The 20,427-nt window shown below is 32.7% G+C and overlaps 1 protein-coding gene across 4 annotated transcripts in view; it reads left to right on the top strand.

The window, feature by feature from the left end:
- The window catches only part of PPP1R12A (protein phosphatase 1, regulatory subunit 12A), a 136,836-nt gene that overhangs the window by 73,222 nt on the left and 43,187 nt on the right, over positions 1 to 20,427 (top strand). For all 4 annotated transcript variants that reach the window (XM_008566489.1, XM_008566490.1, XM_008566488.1 and 1 more), the window contains exons 5-9: positions 3,319 to 3,463; positions 9,863 to 9,937; positions 10,590 to 10,678; positions 10,826 to 10,983; positions 15,075 to 15,199. In XM_008566489.1, coding sequence (XP_008564711.1) covers positions 3,319 to 3,463; positions 9,863 to 9,937; positions 10,590 to 10,678; positions 10,826 to 10,983; positions 15,075 to 15,199 — 592 coding nt within the window. The remainder of the gene's footprint in view (positions 1 to 3,318; positions 3,464 to 9,862; positions 9,938 to 10,589; positions 10,679 to 10,825; positions 10,984 to 15,074; positions 15,200 to 20,427) is intronic.

Raw genomic sequence — 20,427 nt, 5'->3', positions numbered from 1 at the left:
CCCTGGAAACACCCTCAGACACACCCAGAAACAGTGCTTCTCACACATTTAGGCATCCCTCAGTCCAATCAAGTTGATACCTGAAATTAACCATCACAGCAACTGTAAGAAAAAAAATTATTTGGCACATAACTTTTGTTATATGTATGTGAAAGTACATAAGACCAGTCAGTCCTCAGAAAATCTACTACACCCTTTAAATTGCTTCTGACCTACTTGAGTTTCTAATATCAATCTGTCTTCCTTATTCCCTTTCATCGTAAAAGCAGTGAAGAAGTTTAAGTGGGTCAACCAATTCCCATGTTCCCTCCTCTTTTCAATCTCTACTCATCTTCAGTATCTTAGGCCTTCTCCTAAAATGGTAGCGTTGCCTTTTAATTAATTTCCTTGTCTCCCATCTGTTTCTCACTAATCAAAAATTTTTTGAAGTTTTCAAGTCCCATTAGCTTATGATGAAATGAATTTAGTGAGTTGCCAGCAGCATTTTTGTAAAAGAATAGAAAATATCAAAGAGTATTGCATACAGAAAAGGTAAGAATTGTTTCTTAAAACTCTTGTTTCTATAAACATAGTATGAGTACTGGATTGCATTGTAAAATAGGTTTCTAGACTGCTTCCGGGTTATCTTTGTAATTAAGTTATTACCCAAGCTCCAGAAATCCTTCATTAAGGCTCTCAGTGGGAGTCAGGATAAATTTTAAACTCTTCAACTTAGCACATAAACCCCATCATCATCTGGCCACTGTCTGCTCCTTTAAACTAGCTGCCATTATTGCTCCTCAAACATGCATTATTCCAGCCATATATGTCTATTTGAAATTCAGTCATGATGTCATAATGCCTATTGTGGTTTCTGTCTAGATGCCTTTATTTACCATCTCTTCAACTTGGAAACAAATTCTATTCAATTCTTTGAGTCAATTCAAGGCTCTTAATCTTATGCAAAAAGAAATGTTCAACTTTATTTATAATTAAATGCAGATAAAGCTACAGTGAATTTTATCATTTTATCTGTCATATTGGTAAAGATCAAAACATTTAGCACACTTTCGGCAAAGTATGGGGAAAAGGCACTCAACATCACTGGTGGAAATATAAATGACAAGTGAGCAAATTCTATTAAAGTAACAGTTGTTCTTTAGCTCAGAAATTCTATCTCTGAATTTTTTTACAGATATTCTTACCCACATAGGAAGTAAAGTATGTATAGGAGTAGGAGAATGGTTTAATAAAGTATGGTACATCCTTTCACTGGAATACCCTGCAGCAATTAAAACATGAATGAGAAATCTATTTACATATGGCTATGGAAAGAGCACCAGGATGTATTATGAAATGTCAAAATCAAGAAGTATGCATTATTTTTATTCGTTTTACAAATTTAAAAATTGTATTTGCTTATATGTACAAGAAATCTTTCTGTAAGGATGCAGTCAAAATTAATAGCTTGGTTATCTATGGGGAGGGGAAACTAGCTGGCTAAAAGGTCAGCAGTGAGAGAGTGACTTCCCTATATATCTTTTTATTCTTTTTTATTTTTGAAATGTTACTTATGAAAATAAATAAGTAAAAATATGTTTGAAATGAAAAATAAATAGGAGAAATCTGTTTCAAATGAAGCCTTCTCTCACTTCCCCTTCCCTAAAACACACAAAGCCTTTCAATTTGATTTTGATGCTTTTCAGTTCTGTACTCCCATTGGATCTTCATCACAGAACCTGTCCATAAGGGCTAATTGTTGTTTTACTTGTCTTTTGCCCTTCATTGAATATAGCTAGTTTTTTTGTGTGTTTGTTTGTTTTTTAAGTATCCTTGTAGGACCTGGCATATTCAGAGAATCATGTTTGTTGAAAAAAAAATTATCTACCTTCCTAACTCTCTCTTCCCTCTCCACATAGACTCCCAAGTACATATAGTTTTACGTTGCTCAGTATAGTCGACATTATAGTTCATATTTCCTAATGGCAGATATGTTTTTATTGCCTTATATTCCAGTATTATCTCTGCCTCTATTAACAAGGTTTCTGATAATATATGTGTTAGAGATATTTCTCTAACGTAAATCTCTGGACTTATGTATATCTGTTAGCCTTTTCTTTAGATTGTGGCTCTTAAATGTTAGTCTGCATATAGTCAACAGTCACTGATAAGAGAATCATATAGGGGACATATTAAAAATATAGTTTGACAGGGCCCACCTCCCAATATGCTAATTAGTAGTATTGGGGTGCAGCTGGGGAATCTTTTTAAATTTTTTTAATAAGCTCTTCAGATGGTTCTGAACCAAGATTGGTAACAGCTGCTTTAGGTATTGTTAGGAAAAAAGGGATCAATTCTTAAACATAAATAAATGAAGGGTCAATTATACATTAGCTATCACTACCACCTCCTGTAGGTAAAAAGAAGCCCTTCTCAAGCACATCATCTTGGAAAGTAAGGTAAAGGTCAACTAGATTTCATGAATTGTAAAGTATCAAGTGTTCGCCTTTGTGTGTGGGGCTGTGCTGTGTGCAATTTATAGACCCTTTCTTTGCCCTCTGTGAGCTTATTTTCTAAATAGAATAAAGGTTGATGTCAGTGTGCAGTTAGAAGGGCATACTAACATAATTTTTGCATCTCTTTGCATCATATTAAAATGTATTTCTGTCTTCTAGCTTGTTGATGAATGGAATATCTGCTTTCTACTTCTGCAGAAAAATAGACTCGACTCCTTGGAATATGTGTTTTGCTTTATTTTGTTTCTAACAGATTGTCATTTTCCTTTGAAAATTTCCCATGGCATATTATAAAAGTTCATGAAAGCTTTCACAAACCAGTTCCTCAACTGCAAGATAACAAAAACATAACAAAATAAGCTTGTTTGATCTCAGTATATTTTTAGAACACGTTTAGCCTGAGATGTCATATCATGTGGACATCTGATGATAGTCTCTGCAGGAAATCAGTTTTATCTACAAATTGATCCATTAGTTTTTGTTCTTACATTGAGAAAATATGGGCTTTTCTGTGAAAATTTCACTTAAAAGTTATATTAACAAGAATTAATCAGTGTCACACCAAACCATAATAAGACTTATAGTCATTAGGAATTAATTAAAACTACATTATTATGGCAATGATTCAAGATACTTTTTTTCTGAGTGTTTTCTGGGAATTACTTTCTATTCGCCATAGTTAATTCATTGAGGGGAGGGGGGATTTGAACTTTGGAAAGGAATATATTGCAAATTTTGGTTAAATTGCATGGTATAGAGCTGTTGATCCTGTGTGCTTATTTCTAGATTTTAATGATTATCTAATTCACTACAATTTCTTTAGACTTTTAATACAGGCAGGCTATGATGTTAATATTAAAGATTACGATGGCTGGACACCTCTTCATGCTGCAGCTCATTGGGGTAAAGAAGAAGCATGTCGAATTTTAGTGGACAATCTGTGTGATATGGAGATGGTCAACAAAGTGGTAGGCCTCTTAAATGTTTTAACTTTTAGAAATAGAGTTTTGGTTTCAAAATGTTAGAATTTAAATTATGTAATTGTATTTTTTCTCAACCGTAAAAAAAAACGCTTTGCAAGTCATTAATTGATTTATTAGTTCATGGTTTAAGTCTTTCAAGCTACTATGTGAGGTAGTTTTGGCCTTATTCAGCAAAGAAAGAAATACTACTCTTTCAGTAGTCATATTACCATATGTAGAAAGTAAATTTGAGTACTTGCATTGATATTATCTTCTTAGGAATTCATAAATTAAGAAAATTTTGCATTTCTGTGTGAGTTTTCTGCCATCACTATGAGTTAGAATATACATGCAGGGGTGTTTCTAATTTTCTTTAGTTGATAGTCTTATTAGCTTGCTTATAGTAGTTTTTTAAGAGGATGGTAAAAAGTATAAAGATTTAAGACATAAGATCATTGAGATGCAACATCTAGTCTAGTTTTGCAGGTAAGAAAACAGTTTAGTGAGGGAAATTATTTACTTAATATCACACAATTAGTAGGAGGAAGGATCACATGTCATACAAGTGTTTTCACAAAATCATTAAAAGATTCAGGCCATCAGTTTTCTTGTTAGGTTAGGTTTTTCTCCTCTGCTCCCTTTCAAATAGAGTACTATCAGTCAGTGATCACTATCAACAGTATTCCTGCTAGTCCCTTCCCACTCCATGTTGGTTGATGAGTATTATCTATGAAGAACTGGAGAGCCCAAAACGTTTCTCCTCTAGTGAGCTTAATTACCCTTTACTTCCATAGTACGTTCCTTGCATATTTCATTTCATAGGATAATGTACTAAATTATTTAGCAGAGGTTTGTAAAATGATCTCATCTTTATTCAGAACAGGTCCTCTAATTCTGTTGTGTCCATTAATATAGCTGTGTGTGCTGGTTGCTCTGGTAACAGCAATTTCTAATGGGGGAGCTGCAAAAGGAGGAGAGTAAATATGACATGCTCTATGCCCAAGATTTGACCATGGGTAAATGGTTAGAGATGAGGGTAGTAGTGCAGATTCATATCGTAGTTACTGATGTAGCAAGATAAGGGAGCCCTCTGAACTCTTTTGCTATTTCTGGAATAGAGTCCTAAATATATATTTCATTAACTGATTTAAAAATGTATATTATATAATAAATGGGCAGGCAAGAAAAATATAGGAAGTGGTGAAAATCTTCAGGAAAGTCAAGATAAAAATAAGTTTGAGAATGATCCATTTGCTAGTATAGGCTTGCATTTATATATAAGTACAGAAATCTTCATTCTGAATATTTAGTCAAAGTGTTTAATCTGCTTTCTCACAGTTTTTTATTACAACAGTTGTCTGTTTTATAATCAGCTTTAGAGGACAAATAAATGTTAAACTATTTAATTTTAAGTAAAAGGCCAGCTAATTTTAGCTTTACAATTCATGTTTCCTCTCTTTCCATGTAGAAATTCTCCTTGTAATTGTGATTTTTCTGAAGAAATTAGTGGATACTGTTAACCTCTGAACTCTGGTCTACATTCCTGTCTCTCTCCCCCCAAAACACAGCCCTTTAAAGGACACCTGCCCACAAGTGCTGATAGTTGGTTCATTTAGTAATAGTGGCCTCCAAAGACGGACCAGAACAGAGAAACTTATAAATTGAAATGGTTTTCAAAAAAAGATTACTTCACTTCCTAGTTTAAATATGTTACGTTTCCCCCGATCAATTAATATTCTACTGAAACGTGCACAATATATAGTATGTAAAAGAAAAATTATTTTATTTTGTATCTTGTCTATAATTGTCTAGTTCTTATGTCATACAATTCATCATAATTATGCTCCAGGAGAAAGAAACACATAAAATTATTTTGCTTTATATTCTTTTCTTTCTATATTACTATGATAGTAGCTCCTTATGTCACCTTAAATTTTGTTTAATATCTTATTCACTCATTCCATCATTTCAGTGGATCTTTATATGATCTTAAAAGAATTGTGCCTCACATTTCCTTAAAATTTTATAGTTTTCAGAGTTTTTTCACTTATATTATCTAATGTTATCCTTTTAGTAACCCTGCAAAGCTAAAAGTTTTGCAGATTCAGCAACATGATTAAAGAAGTTGAGTAATTTTCCTAAAGCCCTGATAATTGTTTTGGTTTTTCTTTTTTTTTTTAATTCTAATAAGTCCTCTGCAACTTTTTCTTAGTTTTAGTTTTCTCATATATTTTATTTTCCAGATACTATTAAGTTCTAAAAAATATGATTTAAAATTTTTATCAAGATATCATTTCTTTCTTTTAAAAATCAAGATTTTAAAGACATCTTTTAATAGTGTGGAGTTACATAATGCATATAGCATTCTGCAGGCCTTGTGCCATAAAAATACCCAAAATATGAGCCCTTTTTTTTTTTAGAATAACTGTAATGGAAGATATTTTTATAAGATTTTTCTCTTAATTTTCAATATTGTAATAATTTTATAACTTTGCCTAAGTTAGTTAGGCTGTCTTTCCTGTTTTCATTGGTTACATTTTAAAATAAATGTCATGGGCCGGCCCGGTGGCACACTGCTACAGTGCGCCGCTTGGGAGCGCAGCGGCGCTCCCGCCGAGGGTTCGGATCCCACATACAGACCGGCTGCTCACTGGCTGAGCGAGGTGTGGGCGCAACACCGAGGGTTGCGATCCCGTTGCCGGTCCCGGTCCGGTACGGGCGTGACACTGAGGGTTGCGATCTGCTGCCAGTCACGAAAAAAAGACAAAAAGGAAAAATAAAAAATAAAAAATAAAATAAAATAAAATAAATGTCATACTTCATGTTCAATTAAAGCAAATTACTTTGTCTTAATTGTGTAAGCCTGTCTACATAAATTTATCTTGTCATTTGATACCTTAAGTACTTACAGATTGAAGATTTTTACTAAGTTTCTTTTTTAAATGGCATCAAAGAAATGCACTTAATGTACTCTCAGAGTTTCAATGAATTGTTTAGTAATACAAAACATGATTTGGAGAAATGTATGTAATATAGAAAATGCAACAAATCATATAGAAAATCTAAAAGTCTTGCTACATGGAAATGGGGAAAATGTTCCAAAAATAAATATTTAGAGATTTTCTCATTTCTTTAACTTATTTACAAACCGTAAAGCACATTTGCTATCATTTTAATTCATTGTTATAAATTATATGATATAGATTTTAAATATGAAGGTTTTAATTTTGCTTTCTTAACTTATTAAAATAATTTTTTACTAGAATGTGCCAGAGTATTGTCCCTTTTTATATATTAACTAAGGATGTAGTTGGAACTGCTCTTAATGCATTAATACAACTAGCAGGCAAGTTTTTAGGTTGTTAACTGTCATTGTAATGATTTAAATGAATAGCAAAGCTTTTCTGCCATTAATGGCATAAGGATTTTTTTTTTTTTACTCTAATTCTGTCTGAGCCTATTCTTATTTTCTATAAAGACAAAAATGACATAGTAGAGCCATAGAAACCTAGATTCTGTTCCCACATTCCCCTTATTACCTGCATGACCTTGGGCAAATACCATTCACTCAGAGCCTGGGTTTCCTTATCTGTACCATGAGAATCATATTAATAATAGTCCCAACCACTTCACTGGTTGTGAAGATCAGTAAAGATCATGCCTGCAAGAGGAATTTAGTTAGAGTAGGTGAGTAAAGAAGAATGAAGAGGCTGTGAAATTAGACTTAAACAATGGTGCTAGTTTGTCTATGCCTCTGGTAATTTATAGATGTATTGAACTAATTTTTTTGAATAGCCAGGTTTTTTTTCTTTTAAGATAGTTCTCTTTATTGATAAGAGTTTTTATTTTCTCATACCTCAGCATTGTGTCTTCGATTGTTTACTGATTGTTTTGAGTGACTCTGCTTATATACTATACTGGATTTGTCCTCCATTGGTGAAGCATAGTTGCCTTATGGTAGATAAGAATCAGATAACACTTAAAATTTCACAGTTGTGAGCTTTTATTTGTCCTATAGATTGTTCAAGAACATGGTTAAGTTATTGAGTTAAATTGATGGGCGTGCTTTCTTGAAATTAGAAATTTTTCTGTTTATAGCCCACATTTTGCTCTAGTTTTTATTCTCTATCAGCTGCTGTTTGCAAAGTACACTCATTTATCAAGGGAGAAAGTGAAAAGAAAGGTGACCCAATTTCTTATTCTTGAAAAGGAATATCCCTAAGTTATTAACATAATGCCATTGCATTTAATTGCTGCAAAAATTTAATTATAATTCAAAAAAAATTTTAAGGTGGGATATTTCATTTATGAGAAGAGTTGATAAAGGCTTAAAATAATACCTAAAAAGAAGTCAGTGAGTTACGACTTCCACACAATAACAAGATCTTGAAGACAATTTGCTTTGAATTTATAACACTGGTAACATTTTAGAACAAAGAAAGTAGGATATAGCAGAACTGGAATTAACATGTATTGCTAATCTAAAGGGCACTTTAAAATTTTGAGCCAGCTATTTTATTTCAGAGCAGTTTATTCTTCAGGAGTTTAATTCTTAGCTTTTAATACTCAAGGTTGAAATAGGAGAGAAGTTTATTAAATCTAAAACGTTTTATCCTGGACTGGGTGGAGGATAGATTGCCTCTTAAATTCCTACTGGGAAGACTTTCTGGCAAGAAAAGGCAAATATAAGAAGTGTTTTTGAATCTTGTAAATTTTAAATACACACACTCCCCTATCTTCATAAAGCAGCATTTTATGCTCTTTTAAGATATTCTTCATAGATCATACCTTTTATCTTATCAACAGATAATGGAAAAACCAGCTCAGATATTGGGTAGCTTATAATTCGTTTTATAGTGTTTGGAAATGTAGCTCCTTTCTGAGTAGATGTTACATCTTGATGTTAGTGTAGAATTGAAAGTTGTAGTTTTGTTTATGTGTTTGTTTTTAAAAGAAAAATTAGTATGATTTTTAGAAGCCATTATCTATCCATTCTGACTTTGTTGTGGATATGGGAGTACTGTTATGAATGAAATTTAAACTTCCTTTCAGAATGATATATTTTGTAGTTGAAAACAATTTTTTCTGAGAAAGGATCATACACTGGCCCACATATAAGGGAGAATATAGTATAAATAATCAACTTTTGGCATTCTGGAAACTTGTACCAGTAGGGTTATTATAAGGACTAATGCAGGCAGCAGGAAAAATCCTTACTGTGTTTAATCAACAGCTCTTTGAAATTTTCTTTTCCGTAATAATTATATTGACAGATATTCATCTGGACTAATTTTTTTTTATTTTTAAAATTTTTTTTATACATATCTGTGTGGTGCAACATCGAACATCATTGCAACATGTGCAGTGTTGTTCACATATGTGAACAATAGTGTGCAACATGGATGTTCAAATCAGGACAGTCAGCAACATCTACCATTACACAATGTAGTCAATCCTCATGGCCCCCCCTAAGAGCTCCTCCCCGCCCCCCCACCCCTGGCAATCCCAGCTCTGTTCTCCTCTCCCAAAAAATCTGAACTGATTTCTGACACTAAGCCATATCTGTGGTTGGCTGAACATTAAGCAGTTTAGAAATACATATTTTTATTTTATAACTCTACCAAGAATTTAATTATTTAAGGGAGGTATCAAATATAGAGTAACTATGACCAGTAATTTCATTCCTAGCTATATAACCAAAAAAGTAAAAACAGCTGCCCACACTAAAACTGTACACAGATAATCATACTATTCATTATAGCAAAAAGCAAAAGGAAGTGTCCAGTTGATCACTAGATTAGCAAAATGTGTATATCATGCAGTAGAATGTTATTCATCAATAGAAAGGAATGAAGTAGTGAAACCTGCTATAACATGGATGAACCTTGAAAACATGCTAAGTCGAAGCCAGTCACAAAGGACCACGTGTTATATGATTTCATTTATATGAAATGTCCAGCATAGACAAATCAATAGAGATAGAAAGTAGATTAGTAGTTACGTCAGGGTGGGGGGCATAGGAAAATGGAGGGGGGTGACTGCTAAAGGGTACATTCTTTTTGGTGTGATGAAAATGTTCTAAAATTGATTATGGTAATGGTTATACAACTCTGTGACTATACCTGAAACCATTGAATTGTACACTTTAAATGTGTGATTTGTGTGGTATATGAATTGTATCTCAATAAAGCTGTTATCAAAAAAATTAATAAAGGGAGGTGTTCTTAGCTGCTTTTCTCTCACTGGATTTCTCATAACTTGTTTTTAGAGTTATACATATTATGTTGTTTATAACTATCATAGAAAATGTTACCTAACTTTCTATATAATTATGCAGAATTACCAAAGGTATTTTTATGATTTGTTGACTTCTTACTATCACCACCCCCCTTGTTTCCTACGTAGGGCCAAACAGCCTTTGATGTAGCAGATGAAGACATTTTAGGATATTTAGAAGAGTTGCAAAAGAAACAAAATCTGGTATGTCTTAAGACTGTCTAAAAATTACCTATATTAGTGAATTCTTCTAATAGCTTTGAATTTCAGACAGTTAAATTATTCTTATGATGTTTTGTACTTTTTGGTTTTAAGTTATTCCTAGCAAACTAAATGATAGTGAAAGGCAATGAAGGGATGGTGGTGATGTTTAGCCTTTTGTGTTGCTTATCCCCACTTCTATTTCCTCCGATTCACAAAATGCATACTTATATAATGCATATGTTCTCAAGAATAACATGTTTTTGTAATTTCATAAGAAAGTTTGCTTAAAAGGTGGAGACTATAAAATGTCAGATTTCTTATTAGAAAATAACAGGCCCTAGATAAGCAAGGAGTTGTATAACTAGGAAGCAGATTTTTAAGTAAAATAAGTCATCCTAAGTGGCTAGTGGACCTTGACTTTTTCAATAAGCCAAAGTTGGAGGAATGTAAAAAATTTGACTTAGTTCTGCATGGAGCTTTTTAATTGTCTAGTATTTTTCATTCTTTGTCCAAGCCCTTTCCTGTTTTTTTTTTTTATCATTTTTGTTTAGTGTTTGAAAAACTACTTTGTTATTATTTTAAACTCTGTATTTTACTAATTAATATTATTTTAATAATATTCTCATTTTTCTTTGCATAACTTTGTATAAAGCTTCATAGTGAAAAACGGGATAAGAAGTCTCCACTAATTGAGTCAACAGCAAACATGGACAATAATCAGTCACAGAAGACCTTTAAAAAGTAAGTAAAATGCTAGACTAGGTTTTGTTAATTCTATGAATGAGTTGGCATAATGGCAACAGGCATGATTATGGTGAATCTGGGAAAAACAAATGTATTTTAGTCTTTTGTGTTTATAATCATTTGAAGGCTATTTTCCTTTCACAGCAAAGAAACGTTGATTATTGAACCAGAGAAAAATGCGTCCCGTATTGAATCTCTGGAACAAGAAAAGGTTGACGAAGAAGAAGAAGGAAAGAAAGATGAATCTAGCTGCTCTAGTGAAGAAGATGAGGAAGATGACTCAGAGTCAGAAGCTGAAACAGGTAAAATTTGAAGGATAAATGAATTTTCATTGAATTTTGTTCCAGCATAAAGTTAGTCAAGATCAGGCTTAATTTTAAAACTTTCCAGACCATTTTGCTGCTTGTTCAGATAGCTGACAAGCCAGTAAATTATCTTTCAGTGAATATTAGAAACTTACATACGGTTGTGAATTTATTATTCTCTAATTATCTGGAGACTCTTGTTCACCTCTGTATTTTGGCAACCTATATTTTTGATTTGAAGAAGTTGCAGAGGCTTCTAAGACTCTCTTAGGATGGTACAGATAGGGCGTGAATGGTTTCTCAGCAATTCAAGAATGTTCTTGCTGCTTTCTGATAGTCCTAGCAGCATCCCAAATTTTCCCTAAGAAATAGTGAGGTAGGGACTGAATCAATATACTTTCCTGTGAGGATGTGGGGGAATTCGCTTTGTTTTGAGAAATTTTAAAGACACAGAAAAGCAGTACATTTTTATAATTTTTTATCTTATATGTACATTCATAAGTAATATATAGCAATTCTAATAAATGCATCCATTTCCCTTCTGGTGAACATTTACTTTATTTCCAATTTTTTGTTGTTTCAAATAATGCCACAGTGATCATGTTTTCTATTTATATTTGCAAGAGATTCTCTAGTGGACTTAGAAATTGAATTATTGAATCATAGTATACATGTATTTTCATTTTTAATAGGTGCTGCCAGGGCCGGCCCGGTGGCGCACTGTAGCAGTGCGCTGCTTGGGAGCGCGGCGGCGCTCTCGCTGAGGGTTCGGATCCCACATACAGACCGGTTCCCGCTCACTGGCTGAGCGAGGTGCGGAGGCGGCACCGAGGGTTGCGATCCCGTTGCCGTTGCCGGTCCCGGTCCGGTACAGGGCGCGACACTGAGGGTTGCAATCCGTTGCCGGACATGAAAAAAGACAAAAAAAAAAAAAAAAATAGGTGCTGCCAAATTGCTTTACAAAGTCGCTATCACAATTTACATTTCTTTTTAATGTCAGGGATATGGTTTCTGTGGGGTTTTTCCCCCCTCTAGCCGGCCTGTTTTTATAGATTTTGTTTACCTAGTTGCTTGTATTAAATAACATTTATTTTCTTAATCTGTGTCTGTTAATCACTCAAATCTTTTGAATGGCATGAGATACCAGTATTGCCATCTTTGAATTGTATAACCTGACATTTTAAAATATAAATTTATGAGTAGAATATATTGCACTTCCATTAAGATTTTTGGTCAATGAGAAAACTCATCATTATCAGGAGCAGTTTGGTGGTCATTGGTAAACACAAATGGAACCCTAGAATTTCTTGGAATTTCTATATTTCCTCTAGACACAACAGCATCACTTTGCATCATTTTGTTTTTACTCACTTAGCAAAATATTTCCTCTAAGAAAATGTGAGAAACTAAGGTTTACTAAATAAATACATGTCAAGGAACATATCGATAATTGTTTCCCATTAAACAAGATGTTAAACAGATGTTGGCTACCCTTGTTGCCTAGCTGATGTGTTTGGATTCTTTTATTTTCTAGAAGCTTAGTAATCTAAGACATAAATTATTTTTCTGTAATACACAGAGTTTGTGAAATTTGTAGATGGCTAGGTCCCTAGTCACTAGGGGGTTTAAATTTTTCTTCATTGCTGTCACATTGTTGGTCACGTGACTCAACATATTCTTTGCCTTGGTGAGATATGGGTAAAATTGGAAGCTAAAGCAATAGGTAGTCATTGAATGTTATATTTATATAACATGCTAATTAAAATATTTCTAATTATAAAAACAAATTATGTGGGAATCAACATATATAGTGTTTTAAGAACATGGTCTGGTTCATAAATATATGTGTGGGTAATTTATTTAATCTTAGATTTCTCATCTGTAAAATCAGGATAATAACTGCTTTCTATGGACACTATATAACAGTCAATTGCTTTGTAATAAATGTTGGCTTCATATAATATTTGTATAAAATTAAACTACTAAGTTAAATGTGATCAACATACATGCTTTCTAATTTCATTTCAGTTAAATTTGTACTGTTTTCCTTGTGCATTTTGCAGAAATTGAAAGATGAAATAATGTCATTGATATTTAAATTGACCCAGATACTTTTGCAGCTATTTAAAGTTATTTTTATGTAATTAATTTCCTCCCTGAAAGACATGCCTTGGCTTCCAGTCAGTAGTAAAGTATACTATTACAAATCAAACCATATGCACATGTGCACAAGAAAGCTAGGACTAGCACCCAGATCTCTTAACTCACATGTTGAGTATTTTTTAAAGTTTTTGTTATCTAATTTTTTTAATTGGCCATTGTATACAATTCACTTTCAATGTTTTGTACTGGGGAGCAATTTAAAACAAACAAAAGACTTTAATTTTAAGCCAGTTTTGCTGCTAACTAGCAAATCTTCTGATGTCTTTTCCTTGTTGATGAAATTTCCTTGATCATGAAATGAGAAGAATTGTACTATATGATTTGGATATTTCTTACACTCTACTATTCTATAAATATAATTATCATTAAATTACATCTTATTAGTTCCCTGTTTGGAATTTAAGCATATCTCTGCTCAGTTTTTCACTGAGCTAACTTTGAATGTTCCTCTGAAGCATTGTACTATGATAATTTTGTTCTTCTTGTTTCTAGTGGTCAGTTGTGCAAGGAGAGAATTTGGCTCTATTTCAAGAATTAATCCATATAAATGCTGTGTGGTTCCTTCTTTCTCACTCTTTTAATATCAACCAAGCTTTATTTGGCAAGCTTGAGAAAGCAGCCATCTCCCTGTAGAGTTACAGCTTGTTTTGACAATTTTTTTTTTTTTCCTTTTTGTCTTTTTTCATGTCCGGCAACAGATCACAACCCTCAGTGTCGCGCCGGTCTGTATGTGGGATCCGAACCCTCGGTGGGAGCACCGCCGCGCTCCCAAGCGGCGCACTATAGCAGTGCGCCACCGGGCCGGCCCTTGTTTTGACAATTTTTAAACTGTTTTTTTTTTCCTGCTTTTTGTAAGGTTATTTCCTTAGGAAACTGTTTGACATAAAATAACTATTTTTCTGAGTTTCTTTCATAAATTATTTACCAAACCAGTTTTTCTTCAATGTTCTTTCTCCTCATAAACTAGATGAAAATAGGAACACAACCAAAAGTTTTAAATGCCACCTAAATGATTTATAAATTTGAGGGGTAGTTGAGGAAATGAGAAAGGGGAAGTATATTTTTGCTTTTAGGGTTTCTTTTCCTCTTTGTTGAAATCAAACGGATAGAAGAGCTTCAGCAGTATTGATAATGTTTACTTAATAAGCTGAATGGTGCTACATGGGGTTTATTTATCTTGTTCATTATTTATTTTGCCTACTGTACTGTAAGTCCCATACAGTTAAGGCATTTTGTGTTTTCATTGGCTGATATATCTCTAGTACCTAGGGCAGTATTTCATAAATATTTGTTGAATGACTCTCTTCACAGTTAGGTGGATTATTTTCCGAGAAGATGGTGTCGTACCCATTTAACTTTAGACTTTTTTGGAATGGGAAGGCATGCTCTTGGGGACATTTAACCATACTGTTTGACAAAAATATAAGCTGATAACTGACAAAAGCACTTTTAGATTTCCTGGAATAAAGAGGAGCAAAATCAGATTTAGATTAGCAATAATAGTTTATCCATTAGAAAATTACATAGCTATTGTAATTTTGAAAGTTACATTGCACTCATGCATTCAAGTTTTAAATCTTAAATAAAATTTAAAAAAATTTTTTTTAGTTTGAAAAGTATTGAAGTCAGGTTCTATTTGTGCTTTTTATTCTCAAAAGCTTTGTTGTATGTCTTTCAAGTTGTTTTAACTGCTTTCTTTAGCATACATATTGACACATTTCTAGAAACTCTTTGAAAAATCCATTTGTGAAAAGAAATAGTAATGCGGAAAGGCTCTTAATTAACAAACCTTAAACAAAAATATAGTATAAAATTTTTTATAAAATATAAAAATAGGATATAAAATAAAGTATAAAATTTCCCAGCTATTGAAACCAAATTTCTGTAGAATCTTGATTCTTAAGATTTTTTTTTGTTTTTAATAGAGAAGACAAAATCCATGGCTTCTGTAACTACTGTCAACACTTCTAGTACACAAGCAGCTCCTGTAGCTGTTACAACACCTACTGTGTCATCAAGTCAGGCAACACCTACATCACCTATTAAAAAGGTAAGCCAAAGTTTTGTTTACTGAAAATACATATATTCTGTTTAAGTACCATTTGGACTAACTCATTAAAACGGTTCTGAATTTTTATGCTTTATTCCAAAAATACTTAAGGTTTTAGAATAAAAGTATATTTTTTTGTTTTTAATTTGAGATTTCCTCTGAACCACGTTGTAGTCTTTTTTGTTTTTTGGATCCTTTTTGCAACTGATATTACAGTTGATATTATAGTTGACAGTTAACAAATATTACAGTTGATAGTTAAAAATAAATAGAAAGATAAGAATATTCATAATATTAAAACCAATGATCATGGTAGTTTTTACTTCTCTGGAACTTGTATTTTGAGAACTGAGGTTTTATATTCTTTATCTTTGTTAAGTAGAAATACATGTTGAAACTTTCACACATGGATAAATAAGGCACAAAAAGTACTACCACAAGTCAATGAGAAAACTGAAATCTAGATTTCCTAACTTACAGTACAAAGCACTAGGCATGCAACTATGATGTGCCTGTTAGAACATTGTTTCAGAGGTCAGACAAACCAGAGACTAGCTCCTGACTCCACCTCTTATAAGTTGTTATGACCTTGAGCAAGTTATAAACACTTTCCTTCTCCCTTCTACTCTAGGATCTGTCCTTTTAACCCAAATTAAAGATCAAACTTTTTTGGTTTTTTTAAACCCAGTGGTCTTTTTTTAAAAGGATTTTCCTCACCACCTCTTACTACCTAAAGAGCATACTCATTTCCTTCTCTGTACACACACACATAGACACACTTTTTTTCCCCAAGCCATTTAAGAAGTGATAGCAATCATTATAATACTTTCCCCCTGAATATGCCAGTATGTATATCCTAAGGTCAAAGACGTTATCCCTCATTCTCATAATAAAATAATCATATTTAGGAAATTTAACCTTGACACAGTACTGTTACATATGTTAATGAATATACATACTCAGGTCTTCCTAGTTGTCCTTTAATAATGTCTTTTCTAGCTGTTTGTTTTTTCAAGTCAAGGGTCCATTCAAAGATTGCACATTGTGTTTAGTTATCATGTCTCTGCCTTTGGACTTCTTTTGTTGCTTGTCTGACATTATTTGGTTTGCATGGGTTTGAGGACTGATTTTAAATCCCTGTAGTGTTTCCATTATGTGGTCAGTCTTGCCGATCTTTGGATTTGGCGCTGAAGGTGGTCAAAATCTATATCTTTTCATTTGCTTATTTATTTTATTTTTTAAATCAGGGCTTGCTGGTACAGGGATCTGAACCCGTGACCTTGGTGTTACTAGAAATCTAAATCTTTTAAAAATCATAAACTAGAGAATTTTTTAAAAATTCATTCTGTTAGTAATAATCCTCCTTTAAAACTTTTCTGAAGGAAAGCAGTAATGTAAATTCTTAGTGGTAGAAGTGTATGGTCTTCACTGGTATGAGGATATTTCAAAAAGTTTGTGAAAAGATATAATTAAAAGATAGTACAAATCTTTCTGTGAACTTTTTGAAGACCCCTTCATACATAGTTTGAATATCAAGAAACTATATGAATGAGTTATTTTACCTTCGATGTTCTGCAATTAAGGGCTTCTTGAATTGAGTTAGTACCCCGTGTTCATATGATCATAATTACATATGCTTTAGTATGAAATTCTCTAAAAGCAGTAGGCAGAATTTTGAAGGCTGTTATGCTATAACTAGCATCACCATGAATGATGTTAACTAAAGTTTATTTTACTTCTAGAACCTCATGTATTTCTTCACTGAATACTAAATTTGTGCCTGCATCTTATCTCTTTTGATTTATCGTCTGTTAGAACTATAGGATTATCAAAAATTCCCAGAAACTCCATCTCCCTAGAATATCTGGACAAAAAGCTGGCTACCTTTCTTTTGGATATTTGGCTAAGCAATCTCCTTCTTACTATAGTCAAATAATTACAGTAGACTTCTTGTGTTCAACCCTCTTTTTCTGAAGTATAGCCCCAGATTTATGGCAGTTTACTGCTCGATTTATACCTAATGTCCTAACTGCAAGTTAATACTTTATACCTCTGTTAGCTTAATGGGCCAGTAATTTCTTTACTGTAAAAATTCTATTGAAAATCACTTTTGATTCTGTAGTTAAATTGATCTAATGACAACCATCTGTTTCTATAATTTGTATATTTAGTAGCTACATTTTCTCAATTTCAAGCATCATAACTTATCTTGAATGTTGTACTGTATCTGCCTTTGTTCTTAAGGTTTTGTAACAAGATTTTATTCAAAGCAATAAAGTTATGATGTGCTAAAAATTTGAAATATTTTTAATGTGCAGGGGAGTCTTCTTATCAGTATTGTATGACTGAAAACCTGTTATTATATTCAGTCTTATTTATATTCCTTTATTTATCATTTTAGTGTTTTGAGGTTTTTTTTAAGTTTTTTCAAGATTCTACTGATAATTCTGACTGTTGTGCCCAGGGCTTCTCCCCTGGCCCACTCCTTTGTCCTCTGCATTTGAGGTAGAGAATTTAGAGAGCCTTCCAACTCATATATGATTTAGACAGAGAAATACTAAAGAATGTAATAAATATATATGTTTACAAGCCTATATTTTTGTGCTTATTTATCAATAAAAGTTATTACATGTAGGAAAAAAACTTCAGAGACTTACAGATACAAGTTTTCTTAAACAAATTGTTAATTTGTAAATGCATCTTAAAAGATTTTGTAATTAAGAGTTCTATTTTTAGGTTCCAAGTTGCTACTCTGCTTTTAATATTTAGACAAGGTTACGTTAAGTTCTCCAGTTTCCTTCAGCAGTGCATAAAATGTATGTGTGTGTGTGTGTGTGTACACGCGCGTGCATGCGTGAACATGGCAAGGAATAGATCTCCAAAAAGGAAACACACAGAACAGTATTAAATGTCACGTATTTTCTATTAATAACAGGGTGGCTATAGTGAAAAGTTGGATATGTTCATTTTAAACGATCCTTAAGTTCTGAACTCTTCAGCTAAAATTAAAGAACCGTTTCTTTAACAATAAGATCAAACCAACAATTTGGGGAGATGTTACCTGTAAAACCATCAGTTTGATTTTATGCTTTAAATTGTTAACTAGCAATAAGTTTATATAACTCTCTCTAGTCAAATAAATATTGTTGAGATCTCTAAAACAGATTACTTATTCTGCTCTATGGATATACATTCCAATAAAATATAAACTATATTTTCTTTACTAGATGATAAGAATTCAGAATTTTCTTGGAATTAAATGTTCTCATTAATCGACTCCAATTTAATAACCTTAATAATAATTTAGCAAAAGACTTATGTTCTGTAGGTATATGAAGTATGCCAATAAAAGTGTACAGATGTAGCATGATAGGTTAAAAGTGGGAGAAATTATTTTGATTTGAGGATACAGGATCAAAATATTTGAGATAGATCTTGAAGAATCAGTGGGTAGTATTTCAACTGAGAAGGTTTTGTACAATTTTTTGAATGGGAGAGAAGAGAAACAATGTGAGCGAGTAGGGATAATATGGAGTATTTTGTAGGAAAAAAATTAATTGTTCAGTTTGATTGATATATAGGGTACATATATGCAAAGTAAAACAGGGAAAGTAGAGCCAGATTGTGAATGTCTTCATTTATAGGGTAATATTTCTATAATTTATTTGATCAGTACTAGAGAATAATGGAAGATGTTTGAAACATGAAACAAGAAGATTATTCTTTATAGAATATTACTGTGGCAGCACTGTACAGGTATATGTGAAGATGAGAGACTATTTGATAAAAGGTTTATTATAAAATAATTGAAGTTGCCTGTGATAGTAAAAATATGAACTAAGGAAGTGGCTATGAGCTTATAAAGAGAGGAGGAGGTTTAGAGACATGGCACCTAATTTAAGGATGGAGGAAGATGATAGAGAAGTCTAACTAATATGGTTGTGAAGTTTCAAATATAGGGGATTGAAGAAATATCATTAGTGTCATTAACAGAAATAGGAAACTGAGGAAGAGTTGGTTGGGAGATAAAAGGTGTTTGATTTTAGACATGTTGAGCTTCAAGTTCCAATTACAGTTCTAGATAATCTGTTCTACAGGTAAATAGAAATTCAGGGCTGGGAATTTAGAAGTCAGGCTGGATTGGAGAATAACAAATTTTGAGAATAAGCTGAATACAGTTAATATTTAGCCTGAGGAAAAAGAGAAGCCCCTACTCCCATCTCCAGGAGAAGAAAGTGGAAAGAGAAGATAGGAGATCTGAGAGCAGACTCTTAGAGTGCTTATTGTTGCAGGGCCACAAAAAGAAAATAAAGAAAAGCCAAGAAAAGAAGTGGTCAGAAGAATAGGAAAGTCAAGACAGTGTCTTTTTATAAAAGCAAAAGAAGAGCGTTTTCAGGGAGGAGGTATATTAAGTATTTCAGAAAGATTTATTTATACACCAAGGTACTTTTAAACATATAAATCAGTTCTTAAATCCAAATTCATGTTAGACAGAGTAGAGGTATATCTGCCATTGCAGTGCAACAAATGCACATTTCAAAACTGTTATTACTGCCTTATTTTTCTCAATTCTAAAATAATGGTAATAATAATATTTCATTGGGAGGTTGTAGGGTTAAATGAAATAACCCATGTGAAACACTTAGCCATACACTAGTAAACATTTGTTAAATGTTAGCTTCTGTTGTAACATTCAGTAAATGTTATCTGTTATCTGGCTATTTTATCATTGAGGAAAAACATTTGTTTCCAGTTTTTGTAGGGAAGAGAGTCTGAGGCATGGTTGACAAACTATGACTGGTGGATCAAACCTAGCCACCTACCTGTTTTTGTACTATCCATAATCTAAGAATAGTTTTAACATTTTTAATGGTTGGAGAAAAACATGAAAAGACTATTTTGTGACACAAATTCAAATTTCATTGTAAATAAAGTTTTATCGGAACACAGCCACATTCCTTCGTTTATGTACTATTATCTATGTCTATAAAGCCTAAATTTATAGTTTAGCTCTTTAAACTCAGAAATCAATATGCAGTTGTCTCAGTACCTATCATATTGTATAGAATATTACAGAGGACCCAAAATTTCTTGATCAACAGAGCCCCTAGTGTTTTATTTATTACAGTAGTTTTTTTTTCCATGGTGCCACTTGGCCAAAAGAAATACCTGTCTGTTTCATTTATTAAGTAGTTAGGTACAAATAAGTTAATAATAGCAGTGTCCAA

The sequence above is a fragment of the Galeopterus variegatus genome, unplaced genomic scaffold (genome assembly GCF_000696425.1).
Source record: "Galeopterus variegatus unplaced genomic scaffold, G_variegatus-3.0.2 Scaffold246, whole genome shotgun sequence".
NCBI classification, from domain to species: domain Eukaryota; kingdom Metazoa; phylum Chordata; class Mammalia; order Dermoptera; family Cynocephalidae; genus Galeopterus; species Galeopterus variegatus.
Note: the sequence above shows the minus strand (reverse complement) of the source record. Positions and strands in the feature narration are given on the sequence as shown.